The sequence below is a fragment of the Ovis canadensis genome, chromosome 15 (genome assembly GCF_042477335.2).
Source record: "Ovis canadensis isolate MfBH-ARS-UI-01 breed Bighorn chromosome 15, ARS-UI_OviCan_v2, whole genome shotgun sequence".
In the NCBI taxonomy this organism is placed as follows: Eukaryota; Metazoa; Chordata; class Mammalia; order Artiodactyla; family Bovidae; genus Ovis; species Ovis canadensis.
The window spans coordinates 53,023,026-53,041,887 of record NC_091259.1 but is presented as its reverse complement, the minus strand read 5'-3'; the positions used below and the strand labels follow the sequence as shown (position 1 = coordinate 53,041,887).

At 48.5% G+C, this 18,862-nt stretch overlaps 2 protein-coding genes across 8 annotated transcripts in view; both read left to right on the top strand.

Moving 5' to 3' along the window:
• OLFML1 (olfactomedin like 1) overlaps nucleotides 1-4,226 on the top strand; it is a 34,160-nt gene extending 29,934 nt beyond the window's left edge. The window contains exon 3 of the mRNA XM_069554539.1: nucleotides 1,601-4,226. Within this exon, the coding sequence (XP_069410640.1) occupies nucleotides 1,601-2,391 (791 nt within the window). The 3' untranslated portion in view covers nucleotides 2,392-4,226. The remainder of the gene's footprint in view (nucleotides 1-1,600) is intronic.
• Nucleotides 4,227-6,689: 2,463 nt separating this feature from the next.
• PPFIBP2 (PPFIA binding protein 2) overlaps nucleotides 6,690-18,862 on the top strand; it is a 156,851-nt gene continuing 144,678 nt past the window's right edge. For 2 of the 7 annotated variants that reach the window (XM_069554508.1, XM_069554502.1), the window contains exon 1: nucleotides 6,690-7,008. The gene's annotated coding sequence lies outside the window, so the exon portion shown is untranslated. The remainder of the gene's footprint in view (nucleotides 7,009-18,862) is intronic. The other 5 variants (XM_069554515.1, XM_069554512.1, XM_069554510.1 and 2 more) reach the window with 3 other exon arrangements.

Sequence of the window (18,862 nt, the reverse complement as noted above, 5' to 3'; positions counted from 1 at the left end):
TTATGTTTGTAAAGCCGTTATTATGAAGCATCGATGGGCTAGTTGTGGGGCAAAGGGAGGGCTTTAAGATAGTTGCCATGTGGAAGATGGGCTGAGCATGGAGAGCAGTGTAGTATTTAGGCCTCAGTTGACGTTGGAGACCCCTTAGTGTCATGATACCAGTAGGCACCAATGTGAGATTTTCTTCACCAACACACAGCTCTCAAGGGCAGAGGTGGAACTTTGAACTGATCTAGGATCAAAGAAGGGAGGGTTTTTTGAGAGAGTAATAGTCTGAGTGCCAGTGAGGAGCTAAAGAAATATAGGCCCCTTCTTTTTACTTCATCTTCCTCCACCTAGTTTAGACCCTTTCATCCTGTTTGGATTACAGAAATACCTTCTGCTTGGTTTCCCTCATTTTAGTCTCTTTCCCATGTATCTATTGTACACGTGACTACCAGCTTAGTTAGTCCTGTAGAACAGCTTGGCCATGTTTCATTCTTATTCAAAAGCTTCAGTAGCTTCCTACCTTCCTGGAGAATTAAATCCATATTCCTTAGCTCCACCCTCAAGGTTCCAGCACAGAGCAGGTTTCAACTAGTTTGTTTTATGCATCTAGTTTTATACACAAAGGATTTAGCTTTTACTAGATGAAACTCCGTACTACTTCACCAAGTTTGAAGGACTTTCCCAAATGCAATTTTGTTAACTTTGGGGAAGTTTCTCCTACCCCTTTCAGAATGTCCTTCAAGGTGTCTTTCAAGGGCTAACTCAAAGGCAGGTTCTCCCCTGTATCAAATGATATATCTCTTCTCTGTCCTCTTTTTTGAAAAAAAAAAAAAATCATTTTAAGCTTTATATCTAGAGTCATGCACCTATTAAGCAAGAACTGTGCCTAATTTATCATTGTACCCCAGCCCATTGTACCTTCAGCTCATAACACCTAGCTTAGTATCTCGCTTTTTGTTGGTATCCAGAGTCGGCTGATTAAAGACATGCATGCATTCATGAGTAAATGAGTAATGAGTCAATGGACATGAATTTGAGCAAACTCAAATTTAGGGAGGTAGTGAAGGACAGGGAAGTCTGGCGTGCTGCAGTCCGTGGGGTCACAACTGAGCAACTGAACAATAACAACAATGTTCTAGTAGGGTTAAGAACCGGAATCCTTCCTGGAAGGTCATCTTCTCAAGTTGTAGGGTTGATATTATAATTGTTATCCTTAGTACTTAGCACTGTTCTAAGACAGTGCTGTAAGCTAAGTATACAGCAGAGACCTAGTAAAATCTTGGCAAACACAATTGAATTAGGTGGTTCCATACTCAGTGGGTCACCTGAAGTGCTCTGGAGAGTGAACAGAGCCTAGAACACAGCAAATAGTTGTTTATATCTTGATTTGATTAACTTAACTAATGAATACTCTTATAACTGGACAGAAACTCCCTTCACAGACTCAGTTATTCTTTAAAATCTTTGATTCATTGAATCCTACAATCATTGACTGATCTTTGTGTGATAATTTAATATTAGATACTGAAGGGAAAAAAAAAGCAATCTGTGAGAAAAGCAGACATCTCATATGTTCATAAAGTAACCTCTCCTTTTCCTCCTTTGTGGCCAGGCTGTGACAATATGCTGATGGGCATAAAGTCTCTGAAAATAGTGAAGAAGACGATGGACACAGATGGCTCTTGGATGAAAGATGCTGTCAGTGACTCTCCAAAGGTTTATGTCTTCATTGGGTCCAGAAACAACACTGTCTGGGAATTTGCCAATATACGGGCCTTCATGGAAGATAGCACCAAGCCAGCCCCCCGGAAGCTGATTCTAACACATTCCTGGCAGGGAACAGGCCAAGTGATCTACAAAGGTTTCCTATTTTTTCACAGCCAAGGGACTCCCAATGAGATCATCAAATATAATCTGCAAAAGAGGACTGTAGAAGACCAGATGCTTCTCTTTGGAGGAGCAGGCAGAGCCCTGGCCTACCAGCACTCCCCTTCAACTTACATTGACCTGGCTGTGGATGAGCACGGGCTCTGGGCCATCCACTCAGGGCCAGGCATCCGCAGCCATTTGGTTCTCACGAAAATTGAGCCTGACACGCTGGGAGTAGAACACTCATGGGACACTCCATGCAGAAGCCAGGACGCTGAAGCCTCGTTCCTCTTGTGTGGGGTCCTCTACGTGGTCTACAGTTCTGGAGGCCATGGCCCACATCGCATCACCTGTGTCTATGATCCTCTTGGCACCATCACTGAAGAGAATCTGCCCAACTTGTTCTTTCCCAGGCGGCCGAGAAGTCACTCCATGATCCATTACAACCCCAGAGATAAGCAGCTCTATGCCTGGAATGATGGAAATCAGATCATTTACAAACTCCAGACCAGGAGAAAGCAGCCTCTCCAGTGATGCATTACAGTGGGGAGGGAGATGGCCAGGGATGCTGCGCTCCAGGATGGGGGCCAGGGCCCCTCTGCAATATACTGTAGTATTAATATATTAATAGCATCCCACTCATGGCACACAGGGAAATGAGGGGCTGCAAGTGGGGATGCACACACATCCTTTTCTGGATGGTACTGCCTTTTGTATCTTCTAAGAGCTTAGATGACAGTCTGTCATTCAGGAATTTTCAGGAACTTCCATTACCTATCCCAATGCCTTGGTGCTCAAGGCCTTCCACATCCTGATCCAGCTTACTTCCAACCTTTCCTTTTTAGTAAAGCATTTTAGCATGTACTTTAATAACTCTCCCCACTCTCACCTTCTCAGCCATTAGAAATGTAGGCCGGACACTCATACTCCTAGCTTTTCTCCCCTCTGGCCTTTGCCCAAGCTTTCCTCGTTTATAGTTGCCTGTTGCTATTCTTCTATTATTCACTGCCCAACTGAAGTACTATTTTTTGGATTAATTTTTATTCAAGTATAGTTGCTTTCAATGTTGTGTTAGTTTCTACTGTACAGCAAAATGAATCAGCCCTGCATACGCACTTATCCCCTCCCTTTTGGGCTTCCTTCCCATTCAGGTCACCACAGTGCATTAAGCAGAATTCCCTGTACTGCTACACAGTAGGTTCTCATTAGTTATCTATTCTATACATAGTATCAATAGTGTAAAGTAATATTTCTAGTTGATGTTTAATTTTGATTTCCCCTGGTACTGTCCCTACACCAAGCAAGGTGGTCGTAAAAAGAAAGTGAAAATATTACTATTTGAATACCACTTTCCAGTTATAAAGTGTCTGCACCTGTGTTAGAACTCCTCTCACCCTTATGAGATAAATGGGACAAGCCTTTATAGACAGAGGGTTTTGGTGAGTCATTCAAAGTACCAAAGCTACAAAAGGAAAGAGCTAGAAAATGCCGCAAAGCCCATAATCTTGTCATTGTCCAAGAAAGCATCAAATATATGTTTGTTCACCCAATCTTTTCTCAGAAATTTGTTAATCATTTCAGCCTAAAAATAATAGCCTGCCCCTTTAGCTAGTTTCATGCCTGCACAAGACCCTCCTTTAGGCCTTTGAAAAGCTACTTCCTCTAGAAAACCAGCCTAAGGCTGAGGACCCTTCTGTAGACTCATCTTGCCTTACCTTCCCCTGCTTCTTTCTTCTTGCCTGAAACACAATAAAAGTAACACTAAGCAAATAAACCTCATCAGGTTGTATTTGCCTACATGCCCTCAGCATAAAAGTTTCAGGGAGTACTGCCTGTGCCTGGATTTACTGTGAACAATCCCCAACTCACTGAGGCCTTCAGTAAGTATTCTGGAATCTGGATGGATGCCAGATAGCAGGCAAGGGACTCCCTGCCACAGCAGGCGTGCCACGTGGCACAGGGGCAGAGACCACCTGGGCCTGTCTGGAGGGGCTTCTTCAAACTCTTTCCCACACATTTGTTCACTGCAGGCTGGTTCGGGTCACAAGTGCAGGCTGTGGTACCAGTCTGTGTCATGTGCTGGGGCCTCTGTCTTCCCAGGTTGGTCACATGAGAGGGTTTGCTCTGTGTGTTTGCAGCTGTTTTCGAACTCTGCCAAGCCCAGGCTGGGACCATAGGCAGTGAAGAGAGGGGTGGTTGTTTTTTTCTTTTTCTTTCCCATAGCATTTGAGTAGCTGTTTGGCAGAATGGAATTGCTAACCCCATGGACATAGCACAGTTACCCACAGTTCTAACAGAGTGATACAGAGAGCTCAAATCCATTGTGGAATGAGGCAGGTATGAATAAATAAATGTGGTGATATTACCCATTCCATGGACTGGGGGCCATTTGCTGCCTCATGGGTAAAATAACATTACCTGTTTCACAGGGAAAAGGAATGTGCCTCACAGATGAGGGTAGCAGGGGCATTAATCAGAGTGGGATTACTCATAAATCCTGCATACACGGTTCCTTTGGAGGTGCAGAGAGGCTGCCTGTGATGTGCTGTCTACCATTCATGTGTGATATGCTTTGCTTTGACAGTTATGCAGGGCACACCTGCCACTAACATCACACTCTCATGCCTTAAATTTCTGTAGCTAGAATAACTTTTTTAGGTTAAGACATTTTCTCCTGGAAGCCCCCGTTAACAGGGCACTTTGTTTCCTGGGAGCCAGGGGTAAACATGTAGGTCTGTGGACACTTCTTGGGCTTCTTTCAGATGAGCTTTTCAGTTCTGGTCTCTTGTTGGATTTTACTGAGGATTGAAGCTCCTAAGATCTAGACCAGTGGTTCTTAAACCTGACTGCACCTAAGAATTACCTGAGGAGCTTTTAAAAATCCTGATGCCAAGCCATACCCCCAGATCATTCAATCAGAGCCTCTGGAGGGGGGACCAGACAGTGCTGTAATTTTTAAGTTCCCTCCCCTAAAATGGTTCCAAAGTGTGAGTAAGCAGGAAAGTCAATGATTTACACCATTTTTTAAAAATTAAAGTATAATTGATATACAATGTTGTATTAGTTTCAGGTGTACAGCAAAGTGATGCAGTATATTCTTTTTCACATTCTTTTTATTATAGGTTATTACAAAATATTGAATATAGTCCCCTGTGCTATACAGTAAATCCTTGTTTATTATATAAATTAGTGTGTACCTGTGTGTGAAGTCGCTCAGTCGTGTCTGACTCTTTGCGACCCCGTGGACTGAAGCCCACCAGGCTCCTCCGTCCATAGGACTCTCCAGGGAAGAATACTGGAGTGGGTTGCTGTTTCCTTCTCCAGGGGATCTTCCCCACCCAGGGATCGAACCCAGGTCTCCTGCATTGCAGGCAGATGCTTTAAACTCTGAGCTACCAGGGAAGCTGCTAATCCCAAACTCCTAGTTTATTCATCACTCCCCTTTCCCTTTCGGTAACCAGAATTTATTTTCAATGTCTGTAACTTACACCATTTTTAAAGATGATTTTTAAAAAGCAATGTATAGTTCTAAAGAACAAACTAGCATTTTCTGAGGACTGCGGGTCCACTAGGGCAATAACATGTGGGATCTGGAAACACCCATGAACTCGTGTGAACCATGGCAGCCGCCTCTATAAAAGCCTCTGAGCTATTTTAAGGAAGTGAGAGAGAACTGAAGAGTGTCCTGTTGTAACACAACTCTTGTGGGCCCCAGCCTTCCTCTGCTGGCTTTGCCCTTGGCCTGCCTCTGGCCAGGTTCCTGCAGTGACCAGAGTCTCATGTTTGCCAGGGTGGCTTAAGTTTTGTTTGCATGTACAAGTCTGGGCACACTGGTAATTTCAGACCATCAGGATAATATAAAAAATAATGTGTCTTGTGGAGTTGATCAACAACCCAGCCTGTAGAAATGTAGATAAAAACTGAGGTTAGGGAGGTAGTGACTCCTGCCAGAGCTGGGGACTATGCCAGAGTCCTTGGTGTCGATGCCATCTGAGGCCCACAGGGATTTTAATCCGCTGAACTGAGCAACCAAGTCTTGGGGCCCAGACAGGGCAACAATCTAGCAGTACCACCAAAGGGGATTCATGCCCTACACCGGGAGAAGGCCTTGGACTAGGTCCCCAAAGGCCCAGTCCTGCCCCGATCCTACAGTCCATTCCTGTGCTCAGCAAAGCTTTTGTTGTGCCTGTGGAACCCCCGCCTAAATGCTGGGCACAGGACAGGACTACTTGTCCCCAGCTGTTCACAAGAACGGGTGCCGGCGCCGTTGACTGACGCTGACCGCTAGAGGGACCTCCACTACAGGTCGCGGGGTTCGAGAGCGGCCAGATCCTAGGGTGACTCAGTCTTCCGAATTGGGGGCGCTCAGAGACAAGAAATGAGATTGCCTTCAGGCCAACCTCAATTTGAACTAGATCGCTTGGGCCCAGAAGTCCGCACACCCAACGGTTGCTGCTCTGGGACTGCCTCTAAAACATTCTTTCTATGACAACTCTTTTTGCAATTCTCGACCCAAGTTCCCTTTCTGCTTTTCGCTTTTATTCCCTATGGCCAAGGAACGGTGCTCAAGGTCTGGAGAAGCCCAGGGAACGGGGAGCCGAGGACCGCCAGGCATCACCCGGGGCAGGAAGGGTGCTGGAGAGGGAGGTGACAAGAGCAGGGGCGGGGCTCTTAGGAGGCGTGGCCGCCGAAGAGAGGCGGGGCTTAGGGGAACGGTAAAGTCGGCTTAGGAGGCGGTGCTGGAGCTGGGGCTGGGCGGGGCTGGGGCTGGACCGGCTGGGGCTGAGCAGGTCCGAAGGGGCGGGGTTGACGAGGCAGGTCGCTGAGGAACTAGAACTCGTGGCGGTTGGGTCCCTGCGGGCTGCCACGGAGCCTAGAGGGAGGGGGCGTGGCGGAGGGGCGGTCCCGGGGGAAGGTGGGCGGTCTGGGAGCCGGCGCTCCTGGACTAGCCTCCCGAGTCTGCCGTGGGTCCCCGCCCCCGTCACGTGGGCTCCGGACGCGGCCGCTGCCGGTCGGTCCGCTGGTTGGTCGGTTAGTTGGTCGGTGGGTCAGTGGCCTGCTGTTCGTTTCTCGGCTCTCATGTTCGGAGGTGGGGGGGACAAGTGAAAGGCCCGCACACCTGAGCTGTCCGGAGAGGAGCCCCAAACTCAGGTCAGTGGGTTCTCCCCACGCCCCCCGGGCCCACTGCGCAGGCTGAACTGGGAGCCCCCGCAGGGGAATTGGCTTAGGAACTGAGATCTCCGAGTGTATCCCAGACGCGAGGGCGGGGACCCTCCTCCCCTTCTTTTGCCAGATTGCGAGGAGAATATAACTCCTGGGGATTTGCTTCGTGTCTCCTCCCAGTCCTGTCTGGAGTCTACGGACTGTCCGCTCCCCTACAGGTGCCGGGATGGCCCTGGAGATGTGCAGGGTGGCCAGTCATCCTAGTTGTGTGTAGTGTGTCAGAGCTCTGCTCAGTCGGTTGGAGCAGCGGCGTAGTCTAGAGAGATAGCCCAAGGTGGTCGGGAAGCTTACGGTCCGTTTTGCCCAAGCAAATCGATGTTCCACAGAGCGTGCGTCCAGCTACAACGCCTTGGCTGAAATCAACTCTGTATTGTAATTGGAAAAATGCAACAGGCTTTTCCAAACCTCAAGCCACAGCGTCCCAATAGACGGCAAAACGGGGATGGTTCTGTTTGAAAGAGGGTTCCTCTCCTTCATGACATCCTGACTCCAGACCTTCAGTTGTTACTCAGATGAAAATAAGATTATATATTTAAAGACCAGGGCTTCCAAAGTGCGCATAAGATCAAAACAGGCACTCTAGCCAGCATTTAGTCAGTCCTCTTAAAAGACAAATCCAGAGCATTTTTACTTTTAGAGCAGCTGGATGTTTGTTTGTCTCCCTTTGTATATTTTAGTTCACTTCCTGTCTCATATCTTTCTCCTAGTACCTTAATCAATTATACTACAAATCTGCAATGTTACCAAATTTTATGTTGCATTCTATGAAGTTTAATGCCCAACAAAGGCAGTTGGCTGTACACAGAATTCATCTTCTGTTTGTTCAGTCTTTGCTTGTTATTTGTACTACATGAAAAAATACTTGATTTAGAGGTTTTCTTTTTTACTTGAGGCTTAGGTAGTCTGTATGTAATCTGCTTATATTTAGATGATTTTGAAGTGGGAGATGAGGGGGAATGGTGGACTTTTACTGCACTCGTTCATAATTTTTACTTAATAATACATTATTGTTAGTATTACTTGAGATTCAGTGATGTGCCAGTTATTAGCATATTGCTACTACAGAGATAAACAGCATTATGGTCTCTTTACTGGGTCAGCTATGTGCCACAGGTGCCTGACAAGTAGAATGAAATAAATGGTATGAAGGAGGTAAGAGCAAAGTGTTGTAGGAATTTATCTTTCATCTGACTGTGTAAAACCTGGGATAATTTCAGGAAGGGGGTGACATGTGCATGGTGGACCTTGAAGGATTTCTCCAGGCAGAGGTAGGTAGAGTGTCACCTGCCCTGTGAGAGGCAGGCAAGCACTTCATAGCCTGAGAAGTAGCAAGTGGCTCAGCTTGACTCCAGTGGCAAGTGAGAGACAATAAAGCTGGTGATGAGGAAGAAACCTGTTCCCAGCGGGCCATGAAGGCCAGGTGGAGAAGTCTGGGCTTTGAAATCATGAGCCTCAATAATGGCTTTTAAGCAGGAGATTGATTGATGGTTGTCTGAATTTAAAGTCTGGGACCTTGGCCCTTGACCCTTTCAGCCTCCCAAACCTCTAGCCCAGTGGAGAAAATCTAGTAAATATTTGTGGAATGAATGATCTGGCAACACTTGGTAGCAGTGCTTTTCAACCTTTAACAGGCTTAAGAGTCACCTGGGGATCTCGTTCAAATGCAAATTCTGATTCCTAGGTGGGGGTGGAACCTGACATTCTGCATTTCTCGGAAGTTCTCAGCAGTACAGCCCCTTCACTTATGTATAGCAAGGATTTAAAAAAAAAAAACAAAAACAGTTTGCAAACCTGGCTGAGACTCAGAATTGCCTAGGGAGCTTTTAAAATTACTCAGATTAAGTAGGTCTGGCATGTTCTTACCAAATTCCTCTGTGATTCTGATGAAGGCCAAGTGGAAACTGCTGGGTAAGAGACCCTCAGGTTGGTGAAGCCCAGCGGAAGATCAATTAAGATAGAACTGACTAGGGCCTGTGCTGGATCCCAGAGAGGATACAGGTAGGAGAGACTAGAGAGACAGAATCTATAGGCTAGGGGGCCAGATGGAGAAGTGAGGAGGGAGGAACAGTCCTGAAAGAATTGCGCTCTCGAAAAGGAATGGCAAAAGGAATGGCGTACGTAGCCTTAGGCTGTCACATTTGCGGTAATTTTTGGAAGCTGTTTTTCACTTGGCTATCAAAAACATTTCCTTCCTGGTACATAGATTTGTTCATGACACTTCTGCTTGAAATCTTCTGGTGGATCCCCTTTTGCAAAACATGGGAAGGAATAGCTAATATGAACAGCACCGTTGAGGCATTTAAATGTTGAGGCAATAAACTTAAAGGTTTATTAAGTTCCCAGACTGAGCACCCTCATTCAAGAAGTAATCACTCAGGGGAAAAAAAAAAAAAAAGATGTCACACTGTCATCACTTGGTGTGGGCACAACTAGGCTGACACTCTTGGCAGCTTTGTGTTTTCCTGGGTCTCTATTTTTCCTGCTTCCTCCTTCCTCAGAGCAGTTCCACTTGTTTTCCTAGCATCGTTCTTTGGTTTCAACACTTGATGACACCTGTGTGTCTCAGTTTTTGCAGAATCCAGTGCTGGTCCCAGAAGGGTGGGCTGTATCCTTTATAGACTCTGAAAGCCAGGACTTGCAGATCTTCATGAGGGCCATTCTTATCTCTCATGCAGTGAATGCTCTGCTAGGAGATGCCGTCTTAGAGCATCTGTTTACCTTTAGACCTAGATCTCCTCAAGGCTTTGAGAGTTCCAGGGTGCTGCTCACTCTCAGCTTTATCTTCGGGAAATTTATGATTTCTATTAGTGCTTCTAGGTAGTCCTTACTACGGTGCTTCCTTGTAATTCTTACTTTGATTTCCTCTTTCAGTCACAAACACATTTATGCACACGAGAACCCAGCTTTCACCATGCACAGTGCTTTTAGTCATCATGTTCCATGTTGTATAGTAATCTTGGCTTCTGTAACACGTTTGTAGAGGGAAGGTATAGACACGATGGAATAGGCTTGCCTCTGAAAGGGATAAAGTATACCATCCTTATTTGGCATTCAGAGTTCCACAGAGGCTGGCAATAATTTGACTCACCAGCTGCATCTCCACTGTTCCCCAAACCAAGTAGCTTAACAATTTCTACATTTTGTGCCTCTCTGCCTTTACATACACTATTTTCTCTTCCTGGGAAGTCCTTTTGTCCCTGCTCTGCAAGATGCATGTACTCTTGCTAATCCTTCAGGAGGCAGATCAAAGTCTTGAGACACCTCTCCCTCCCCAACCCCCAAGTCATTTTTGCTGTAGCGTCCGGTTCGGATCTCTGCTATGGTACTTAATGCACATCATTTGCATGTCTCTCTGTCCACACCCTCTCCAAACTCTGAGCTGCCCTGGGGCTGCGTCAGCCCTTCTGTTCCACCCAGCACTCAGCAGATGTTGAGGAAGAGTTTGTGGCAGAGGAGGGCCTTGAGCTAGCTGGTGTTACAGTGTTGCCTTCAGTAAAAGAGGGTAAAGGCAGATGGTTTTGTGCTGGAGATAAGGCAAGGAACAAGAGCAGAACCTGAAAGACTAGGACAAGCTTGATGAGTGGCCTGCAGGGCTGGAGTCATAGGGTGGGCTGGGGAGAGGACTCTGGGAGAAGTGAGGCTGGAGTCTTAGGCTGGGGAGAGATCCTGGAAGGTCTTGAAAGGTGAAGTTAAAGAATTTAAATGTAATGTCGATGACCTTGAGACTAGGTGAAGGCTGTGCTTTCAGGAGGATTCCAGGCTAAGAAGGGCAGGTTGGAGAGATAGGGAGGGGTTAATGAGAATGTGCTATTGGAATAACCCATTGCAGTAGATTAGGACCTAAATCAAGTCAACGGGTGGAGAGGAGTGAACAGAGGTGAATGAGCTTGCCAAGAAATCCTGCAGGATTTGGTGACTGATTGGATTTGAGGGAGAGAGAAAAGAGTCAAACTGGACACTGACATTTTGTGCTAGTTTGCTGGGAGAAGAATGAAGCAATTGTTAGCAGCATGAGAGTATGGAGGAGCTCCTTGGAAGGGGGAAGGGAGATGAGGGTGGTTGACTCACTTTGGAGTCAGGAGGGAGCCTTGGGTAGTTTCTCGCATGCTCCCTATATTTTTACCTGTGAGGATGATGACATCCACAGACACCTACCCAGGGTCACCCAGCTGCTGGTGGCAGAAATCAGGCCTTCTGGCCCTGGGTTCTGTCCTATGTAGCTCAGTGGGTTTGAACAGATGAGTGTTGTCGGAAAGTCCAGGTGGAGACTCCATTAGGCAATGAAAAACGAGAAAGAGACCAGGTTTGGGGCAAATTCAGCCTGCAGAACAGCTAAGACTGGAGACTTAAAGGTCAAAGACTCAGAGGGAAGTGTCTCTAGCAGCCAAAGCCACTGACGGTGTGAAGGCTCATGAGATCTTTCTGTTTTGTGGTGATGGGAAGTAGGGAGTGCTTTATGGTATCAGCACTCTTATACTTGTTAGTGCTTAGTGCAAGTACATGGGTATTAAATGGTTTTTCTGGGAATGCAAGCATCAATCCGTCAGTTCCATGGAAAGATGTATTCTAAGGACCCAAATGTCCCCCACCCTGCCCTCTTCTTACCACCAGCAAGTTTTAGGGACACATCCAAAGAGTTATGAGAAGTTGCCTGTGTAGTATTGGAGTGAGGGTGGTGGGGATGCCTATCTGGGGAAGGCAGTCAACCTTGAGAACCTTTTCTAGGCAAAGACCTGTGTGTAGGGCCAGTGTCAGGGATTTAGGTGGTTGAGTGAGGGACAGAGCTGTCCAATAAGGAGGGAAGGCCTTTTCTAGAATCTATACTGCTGCCAAGAGACTCAGTGGCCCTGAGGTTGGATTTCCTCCCCTCCTTACCTTTCCCTTCCGTACCTCTCTACCTGGCCAGGCTCCCCAGCCTTTCAGGATGAGTCCTACCTTTGTCGTGACACAGTGGTTATACCTCGGTTTGCAGGCAGAGCTGGGTTAACATGTGTGAAGCCTTTAGATGATTGCCTGGCATATGATAATTGCCCAGTAAAAACAAAGACACAAGAAATGCTGGGATTCAACTTTGAGTCAAACTTGCAAGCCTCTTGGTTCTTTTGAGTTATGTAGCTGGGTCTGACAAGTTTCTATTTCATCTTGTTTTGAGTGTGTGTGTATTTTACTGAGACCAAAGTGTGTGCATGAGCCTGCTGACCCATGCTAAAGTACCAGTGACAGCCCTAGATTGCAGACTGGATACTTGAGTTGTCCCTGTCTCTGAAATAGCTTATTCAGAGTCAAGTGGGTGGCAGGCCTACTAACAAACCTCCAGGAAGACGTTGTCAACCCAGGTGAGGCTATGGGGAACTGATCTGTCACAGCCGCTCCCTCACCTCTCAGGGTTGTGCTCTTGAGCACCTCTGTTTCCTCCCAGGATGAGGACAGGTGTCGGCAAGGAAGTAACCCAAATCCCAGGATTGCTCTGCTGGCTCAGGGACGCCAGTGTCTGCTGGTCGCCAGGCATTTTTCGTGGGCACAGTCAGAGCCATGCCCAGACCCCCAGCTAAAGACATAAATCCACAGTGCCTTGTGAGCATGGTTGGAAAGGCCCACTCAGCTGTGGCTGGGCAGGGAGCACTCTGACCAGGAGGACCATTCCTATGACCGCACTGGGGTGTCCTAAGAGGTCTGAGCAAACGTCTCCAAACTGCTCCTGATAAAAAGGTCCAGAGAGCCCACCAGAAGGAACTCCTTGTGTTGACAGTATGTGTGTATATGTGTGAGAGAGAGTTGTGCAGGAGCCAGGGGATCTGCTACAGGGACCAAGGGAGCAGAGAAGGGCAGAGCCACAGCTCAGGTTCGGAAGACCAAGAACAGGTTGCTCTTGTTCCTTGCATGCACACTTGACAACTCCTCTCTTCAGGGCAACGGTTTCCTTCCCGCAACAGGCTCTGTTTCCCTAATTCAGAGGTTTCTGCATGAACTGCAGAGGTTTCTAGCTTGACACTGAACTGCTTCCTGGATGAAACAGTTGTATGTAGACTGACCTGGGAAAGCTGCCTCCAGAGGGAAGGCAGAGAGGAACTTCTGGCTTTGGTGGGTTTTACAAAGGGCTAGTCTCCTGAGGTGGGCAGTGTTATTCCCATTTATGCGAGGGGAGCAGGTGCCAGGGAAGGAAAGTGTGTGTGTGTAAGTTTCTAGAATAGTCAATTTAATTTATTGTCCAAACTGGGACACTTCTGAGAGCGAAAGGAGGAGGCAAATGCTGAGCTGGACGGGATCCTGGGATGACTGGACTGTCTCAGGCGTCCTGGGATGTGTGGTCTCAAACTCCAAATTCAGTAAATAACTGGGAGAGGGGCTGGGGGAATAAGGGTTAGTGTAGGGCGGGGCGGGGGGGGGGTGGTGGTGGCAGGAAGGAGTTAGAACTCAAATTCGGTTGAGAAAGGAGGATTCTTTTAATTCGACATTTTACCGCAGCACAGGAGTAGTTCTTGGCTCTGACACCTGACCTCTGCTGCTTGTCATGAGAAAGTTTTATTACATAAGCTCTTCCTGCAACCAGCCAAGACATCTGGTTCTTCGATGCAGTGCCGCTCTCCCGGTAACAACAGGCACCACTGCCCTGCGTGGCCAGCTAGGTTTTCACTGCATGGCTCACTGGAGCTGCACAAAGCCTCTGACAGAGGTGTTGCCCTGCTGCTGGAGATGAGAAAACTGACTCCTTACCCACCCCCTTGACAAGGGTATGGCGGGCGGCGGGTGTCTGCCACCCTGGGGACTTGGCTTATCTCGTCGCTGAGGGCTCTGCCAGCTCAGACAGCCCTTCATTTAAATCCTGGCTCTCCTCAGACCTTCTGTTGTTCCTTTGAGCCAGTCTCCCTCTCTGAGCTTGAGATTCCTCACCTGTCATGGGAACAATGATGGGTCGATTTCATTTGGATGTTGTGGGATGACGACACGTTATTAAATGTTGGCTGTAGCGTTTGGCTCATCATAAGTACTAAGTGGCATTATTAGCCTCCTTGGCTCAGGAAGCCTGGCAAATAGACTTCGTCAAGAGGAGTGGGGTCCATCACCCAGAGGGTTTATAATGAAATTTCAGGGGGCAAGTAGTATTGTCTGGGCCTCCAGGTGTAACCCCTACAGTGGAGGTGAGCAGGAGGTCCAGGAGGCAAGAGTCCATGGCAGGGTGAGGGGACAGGCTGATTGCTGATGGCCAGTCACCAGTGTGCGGGACAAGGACAACAGAGCTCAGAGCTCAAACCAGCTCGATGGGACGTGGCGGGGTAAAGGCAAAGTCCTGCCCTTAGGCTCCCAAAATCAATTCGTACCTTTTCCACCCAGCCTCGTAGAAAAGCCCACAGAACTTGGCTTTAGCTTGCCTGCGTTAATAGAAGTCCTGGCTTTAGACCTTGCTGGGGAGGGGGTTGTCCTATTTTTCCCTGAAGTGGCCAAGGCAGGCCACACCTGAAGGTGGTACCCTGGGCACCACACTTCGGGAGCAGTAGAGGAGAGCCCCTTACTGCATCAAAACTGGAATCCCTGTCTTGTAAGCCCTGTAAGGTCCTGGGACAGACAGCAAATACAACGGTTGTGACTGTGCATTTCAGCTGCCATATTCTGTGTTGCTCAGAGAGCAGGACTGAGGAGTCACGGTGGTGATGGTAGAGAGGATTACAGAAGAGGTAGGTTTCAGTTTGACATGATGTAGGAAATTCCAAATAACTCAAGCTTCTATCTAGGGCCAGTGACTGTTTTAGAGCATGTATTGGAATCTACCTGTAGAGGGTATTGTCCAGCCAGCATTGACTAGAGAGGAATTTGTAAAATAACAGAGAAGGCAGACTTTGCTGAAAGGTTGGAGGTCTTACTAAAAGTGCTGTAGGATCTGGAGGGATGAATGGTGTCTTCTGAGCAGAGAAGCAGTGACTTGCAGCTGATGTAGGTGGTGGGGAACCAGGGTGGAAGGCTGGGGAAGGGTGGCGGTGAAGCTGTGAAGAAGCTTCTCCATCCTAGGTCATAGGATGAAGTCCCGCCCAGTGCAGGAGTTGGGAGACTGGAAGGGCTCTGAGGATGTGCCTTTGTGGGATGAACTTTTGAGGCCATGATCCCAATGTGATTGCACTACATGTATTCCCTGCTGATGCCTTGCCCTGACCACCTGACTGGGGCACCAAGGCTCTTACAGACTCGTGGGCCCTTCCTTGAAGGTTTTGCAAACACGGAGTCCTGGTACCTGGAGGACCAGGGCCACGTGGTCTGAGACACTGAGCTCGTTGAGGGAGCTCCCATCCTAGAGGGAACGGTGGGTGTAGAAGGGAAAGGTCCAGGAGGGCGGTGGGCACAACACCAGGAATTCTGATCTACTGTCTGTAGCCTGGGACACAGAGCCAGCTCCCAGCCCCGAGAGGAGGCAGGGAAGGGCTGTGGGGAGCAGGGCCTTCTTCATGTAGGCTGAGGTTTTGGGTGGGACATGCGGTGGGATGATAGAGAGTGCTGTGGTTAAGCAACGTGGATGCCTGACGAGCACACAGTCCCAGCCAGGGTGGCAGGGAGGGGAGCCTGGTAAGGCTGGTAGGAGGCCAAGGAAGCCCCCAAATGAGCGTTGTCCCACTGGATCTAGGAAAACTCTTTTAGCTGCAGAGATGGAACATAATTCCTAAGTATCCTAGAGTCAATAGACTTGTGACCTCGTTTATCATTTCAGTCATTTTTATGATTTTTTTAAAAAAATCATCTTCCATGTGGAGAACTGTTACGGTGGGAACACAAGATGAGTAAGAACATGTCCCCTGCCTGGATGGAATTTAAGGAATGTACCCCCCACTCCAAGTAGACAGTAATAACCGCAGAGAAAGCACGATGGATGCTCAAGAGGAAAGAGGGGTTGGGGCACCTGGCTTGCCAAGGAGAGGGCATTTGAGGTGTGTCTTGAAGGAAGGTTGGACCAGAGACACCCCTTTCTATGGAGGTAAAGGAGGGCATTTCTACCAGAGGGAAAGGCGATGTACAAAGCAAGGCATGGATGGTGAGTTAAGGGGCATGTGTGGAAAACAGCCAGTGGTTTGGTTTGGCTAGAGCTGGAGGAGTGAGGGAGGTTAGCGAGGGATCCGGGGACTGGAGACTGTCATTTACTAAGCATGCAGTGTGCATCAGATGTGCTCACTTACATCTCACAGGAGCCTGTCAGGGCTCTAGCTGAGGAGGACCCTGACTCAGGATAAGTGACTTTCCCACGGTTCCCTGGCTGACGAGTGGCCGAAATAAGACTGATGCCCAATCTACCTGATCCTCAAACCGTGATTTTTCCACTGTATTGTGCCACCGCATTGAGAGTTCAGATTATTCAGAGTCTTTGGTTTATCAGGAAGATCAGCTCTTCATGTTGAGGCAGGAAGGTGGTCAGACGGCATTAGCCTGTTAGAAGCACTTGGCGGACAGGGCCAGGTTGCCGTGATGTATACTGGCCCCAACGTAATATATGCACACGCTTGCATGTGCACACACATTTATAAATTAAATCTCTAAAATAGGAGGTCGCACAGTTGTACATGGTGTCACAGAAACTCATGTTTCCTAATTGGCACTTGCTGATTTCCTGGCTGAATTCCTCTATTTTCCCTCCCACTCAAAATATAACCCAAGATAAGCCAGAATCATTTCTAATTTATACAAAAAGATTCTTGACTTTAGCTGCCTTATCGTTAGCAACAAGTTCCTTATACCCCACCTGTTAGGACCCCTATGGTGTCAGCTGTCAAGGGATGTTAAGCAAGATGGTGGGTTGGAAGAGTGGGGTGAGGGTGAGAGAGAAACCTGGGTGGTAGCCTAGGTGGAGGTGTGGAGGTGGAGAGGAGAGGCCGGCTATTCTGGAAGCGTTTGCTGGGAGCCTGCCCGTGCAGGGGTGTGGAGTGGGCACTGGGATACCTGCGTGAAAGGAGAGCATTGTTCTCATTGTTGCCATAGTGTCATGTTCAGGGTCTGAGCAGGTGGGTGCTGCTGGTGGCTGCCTGCTGCAGTTGGGAGCTCTTTCTTGTCCTGTGTCCTGTGGAGTCTGCCCCTTACCGCTGATCAATCAGGCTTACACGGGGCCGCTGCTGTTCAGTTCGGCCTCCCTCCTGGAGCTTAGAACCCAGACCCAGCCCTGGCAGCCACACCCAGCTTTTGTCCTCAGGGCAGTCCTGGAGTCCTTCAGGCTTCTAATTGGAAGGTTTCCCTCAGCCCGGGAGGAAGCCAGAGAAGACTGCCTAAGAAGGCTGATGTGCTAAGGAGGGTGTATGTGGGCTGCAGTGTCTTGGGATCTCACGTTAACAGGGCACTTAAGGGGCGGACAGCGCTCTACCTTCATGTCCTGTCTGCTCATCCTGAGCACTTGGGAAACTGTTAGGGGCTGCTCCAGGGTCAGAAATCCAGGCCTCATATGTCATGATTACTTACATTTCAAAGAAAAGTTTACTTTTAATTTTTTTGGCCATACCGTGCAGTTTGCAGGGTCTCAGTTCTCAGACCAGGGATTGAACCTGGGTCCCAGCAGTGAAAGCCTGGAATCCTAACCACTAGGCCACCAGGGAACTCTTGAAAGAGAATTTCAAATAAGCCTGGTTACAATCAAGTGAGGAATGACATTCACAGGAGGATTCTACAGGCCATGTGAAGCATGCGTCTCATTGCATCCCAGTTACACACGTGTATGGAAACCGTTCCTTAGTGACTTGGGAGTGTTGCCTGTTTGATTCTAGGTGTCTATGAGAGTGCGATGTCCACTGGGAGCAATCGTGGGCCTCTCTGGGACACCAGTACAAGTTGGCGGTCTCCTTGCAAGGCCATCTCTGAGTTACTAAGGGCTTGCCCGACATCAGTGCCTGGGGCTGGGGACTTCCAGCTCCATGGATATGGTCAGGATTTGGTCTTTCCTCTCCTCAACCCCTGGAATTTAGCCTCCATGTTTGGGATCCCCCAGGTCCATCTCCCCAGCTGTGACTTCTCTGACAGGTGCCTGCCTCCAGATGGCCCTTGAGCATCATAAACTCTGCCTCTCCGCCTCCCTAAGCTGAGTGCTGGGTGGGACTGGCAGAATGGCTGAGGAAGGCGCATGTCATCAATAGGAACCTTACCTTCTGAAGGCCCTGCAATTAATTAGGGGGACCCTACCCCAGGGTCCCCCTAATTAATTGCAGGCTGGCCTCAGGAGATTTGACAGTTTCTTAAAGAGAGTCAGTGTTGGATATGTATTTTTTCTGGATCCCAACATTTAGGCCCTGCTAAGGAGTCTTGGCTAACAGTGCAGCGGGGACACATCCCCAAGAGGGGCCAGGCTCTGAGCCAGCTGGTTGACTGCGACCCCTCCTAACCCTCTGACCAGCCCTGTGTGAGACAGATGGTAATACCTCCAGTACACAGTGACCTAGAGGTTAATCTGTGTTACCCAAGGTCAGAAACTAGCCCAGCTCTAAGTAGTGGAGCCAGGATTTAACCCCAGGTCGGTCTGAGTCCAAAGCCTGGACTCTGTTGCACTGTGCTCTGCTCCTTCAGGTGAAGGAGGAAGGAACCACAGAGACCTGGAGCCCGTATTGGGCTGGGCGCTGGGCCTCTGGTGTCAGGACTGCCTTCCCCTTCTGTGGCCACTTTACAACACACGGGCTTCCACACCTTCCACTTTGAGACAGAGGAACTTTTCGGGTGTCTCCCATGGGGAAGTAATGGCCCTGCTTGATGGAAAAGAATGGTTGAGAAAGGTGGAAGAGAGGCCCCCTGGAGCTCTTACAGGTGCTCCCACTCCCCTGCCATCACACTG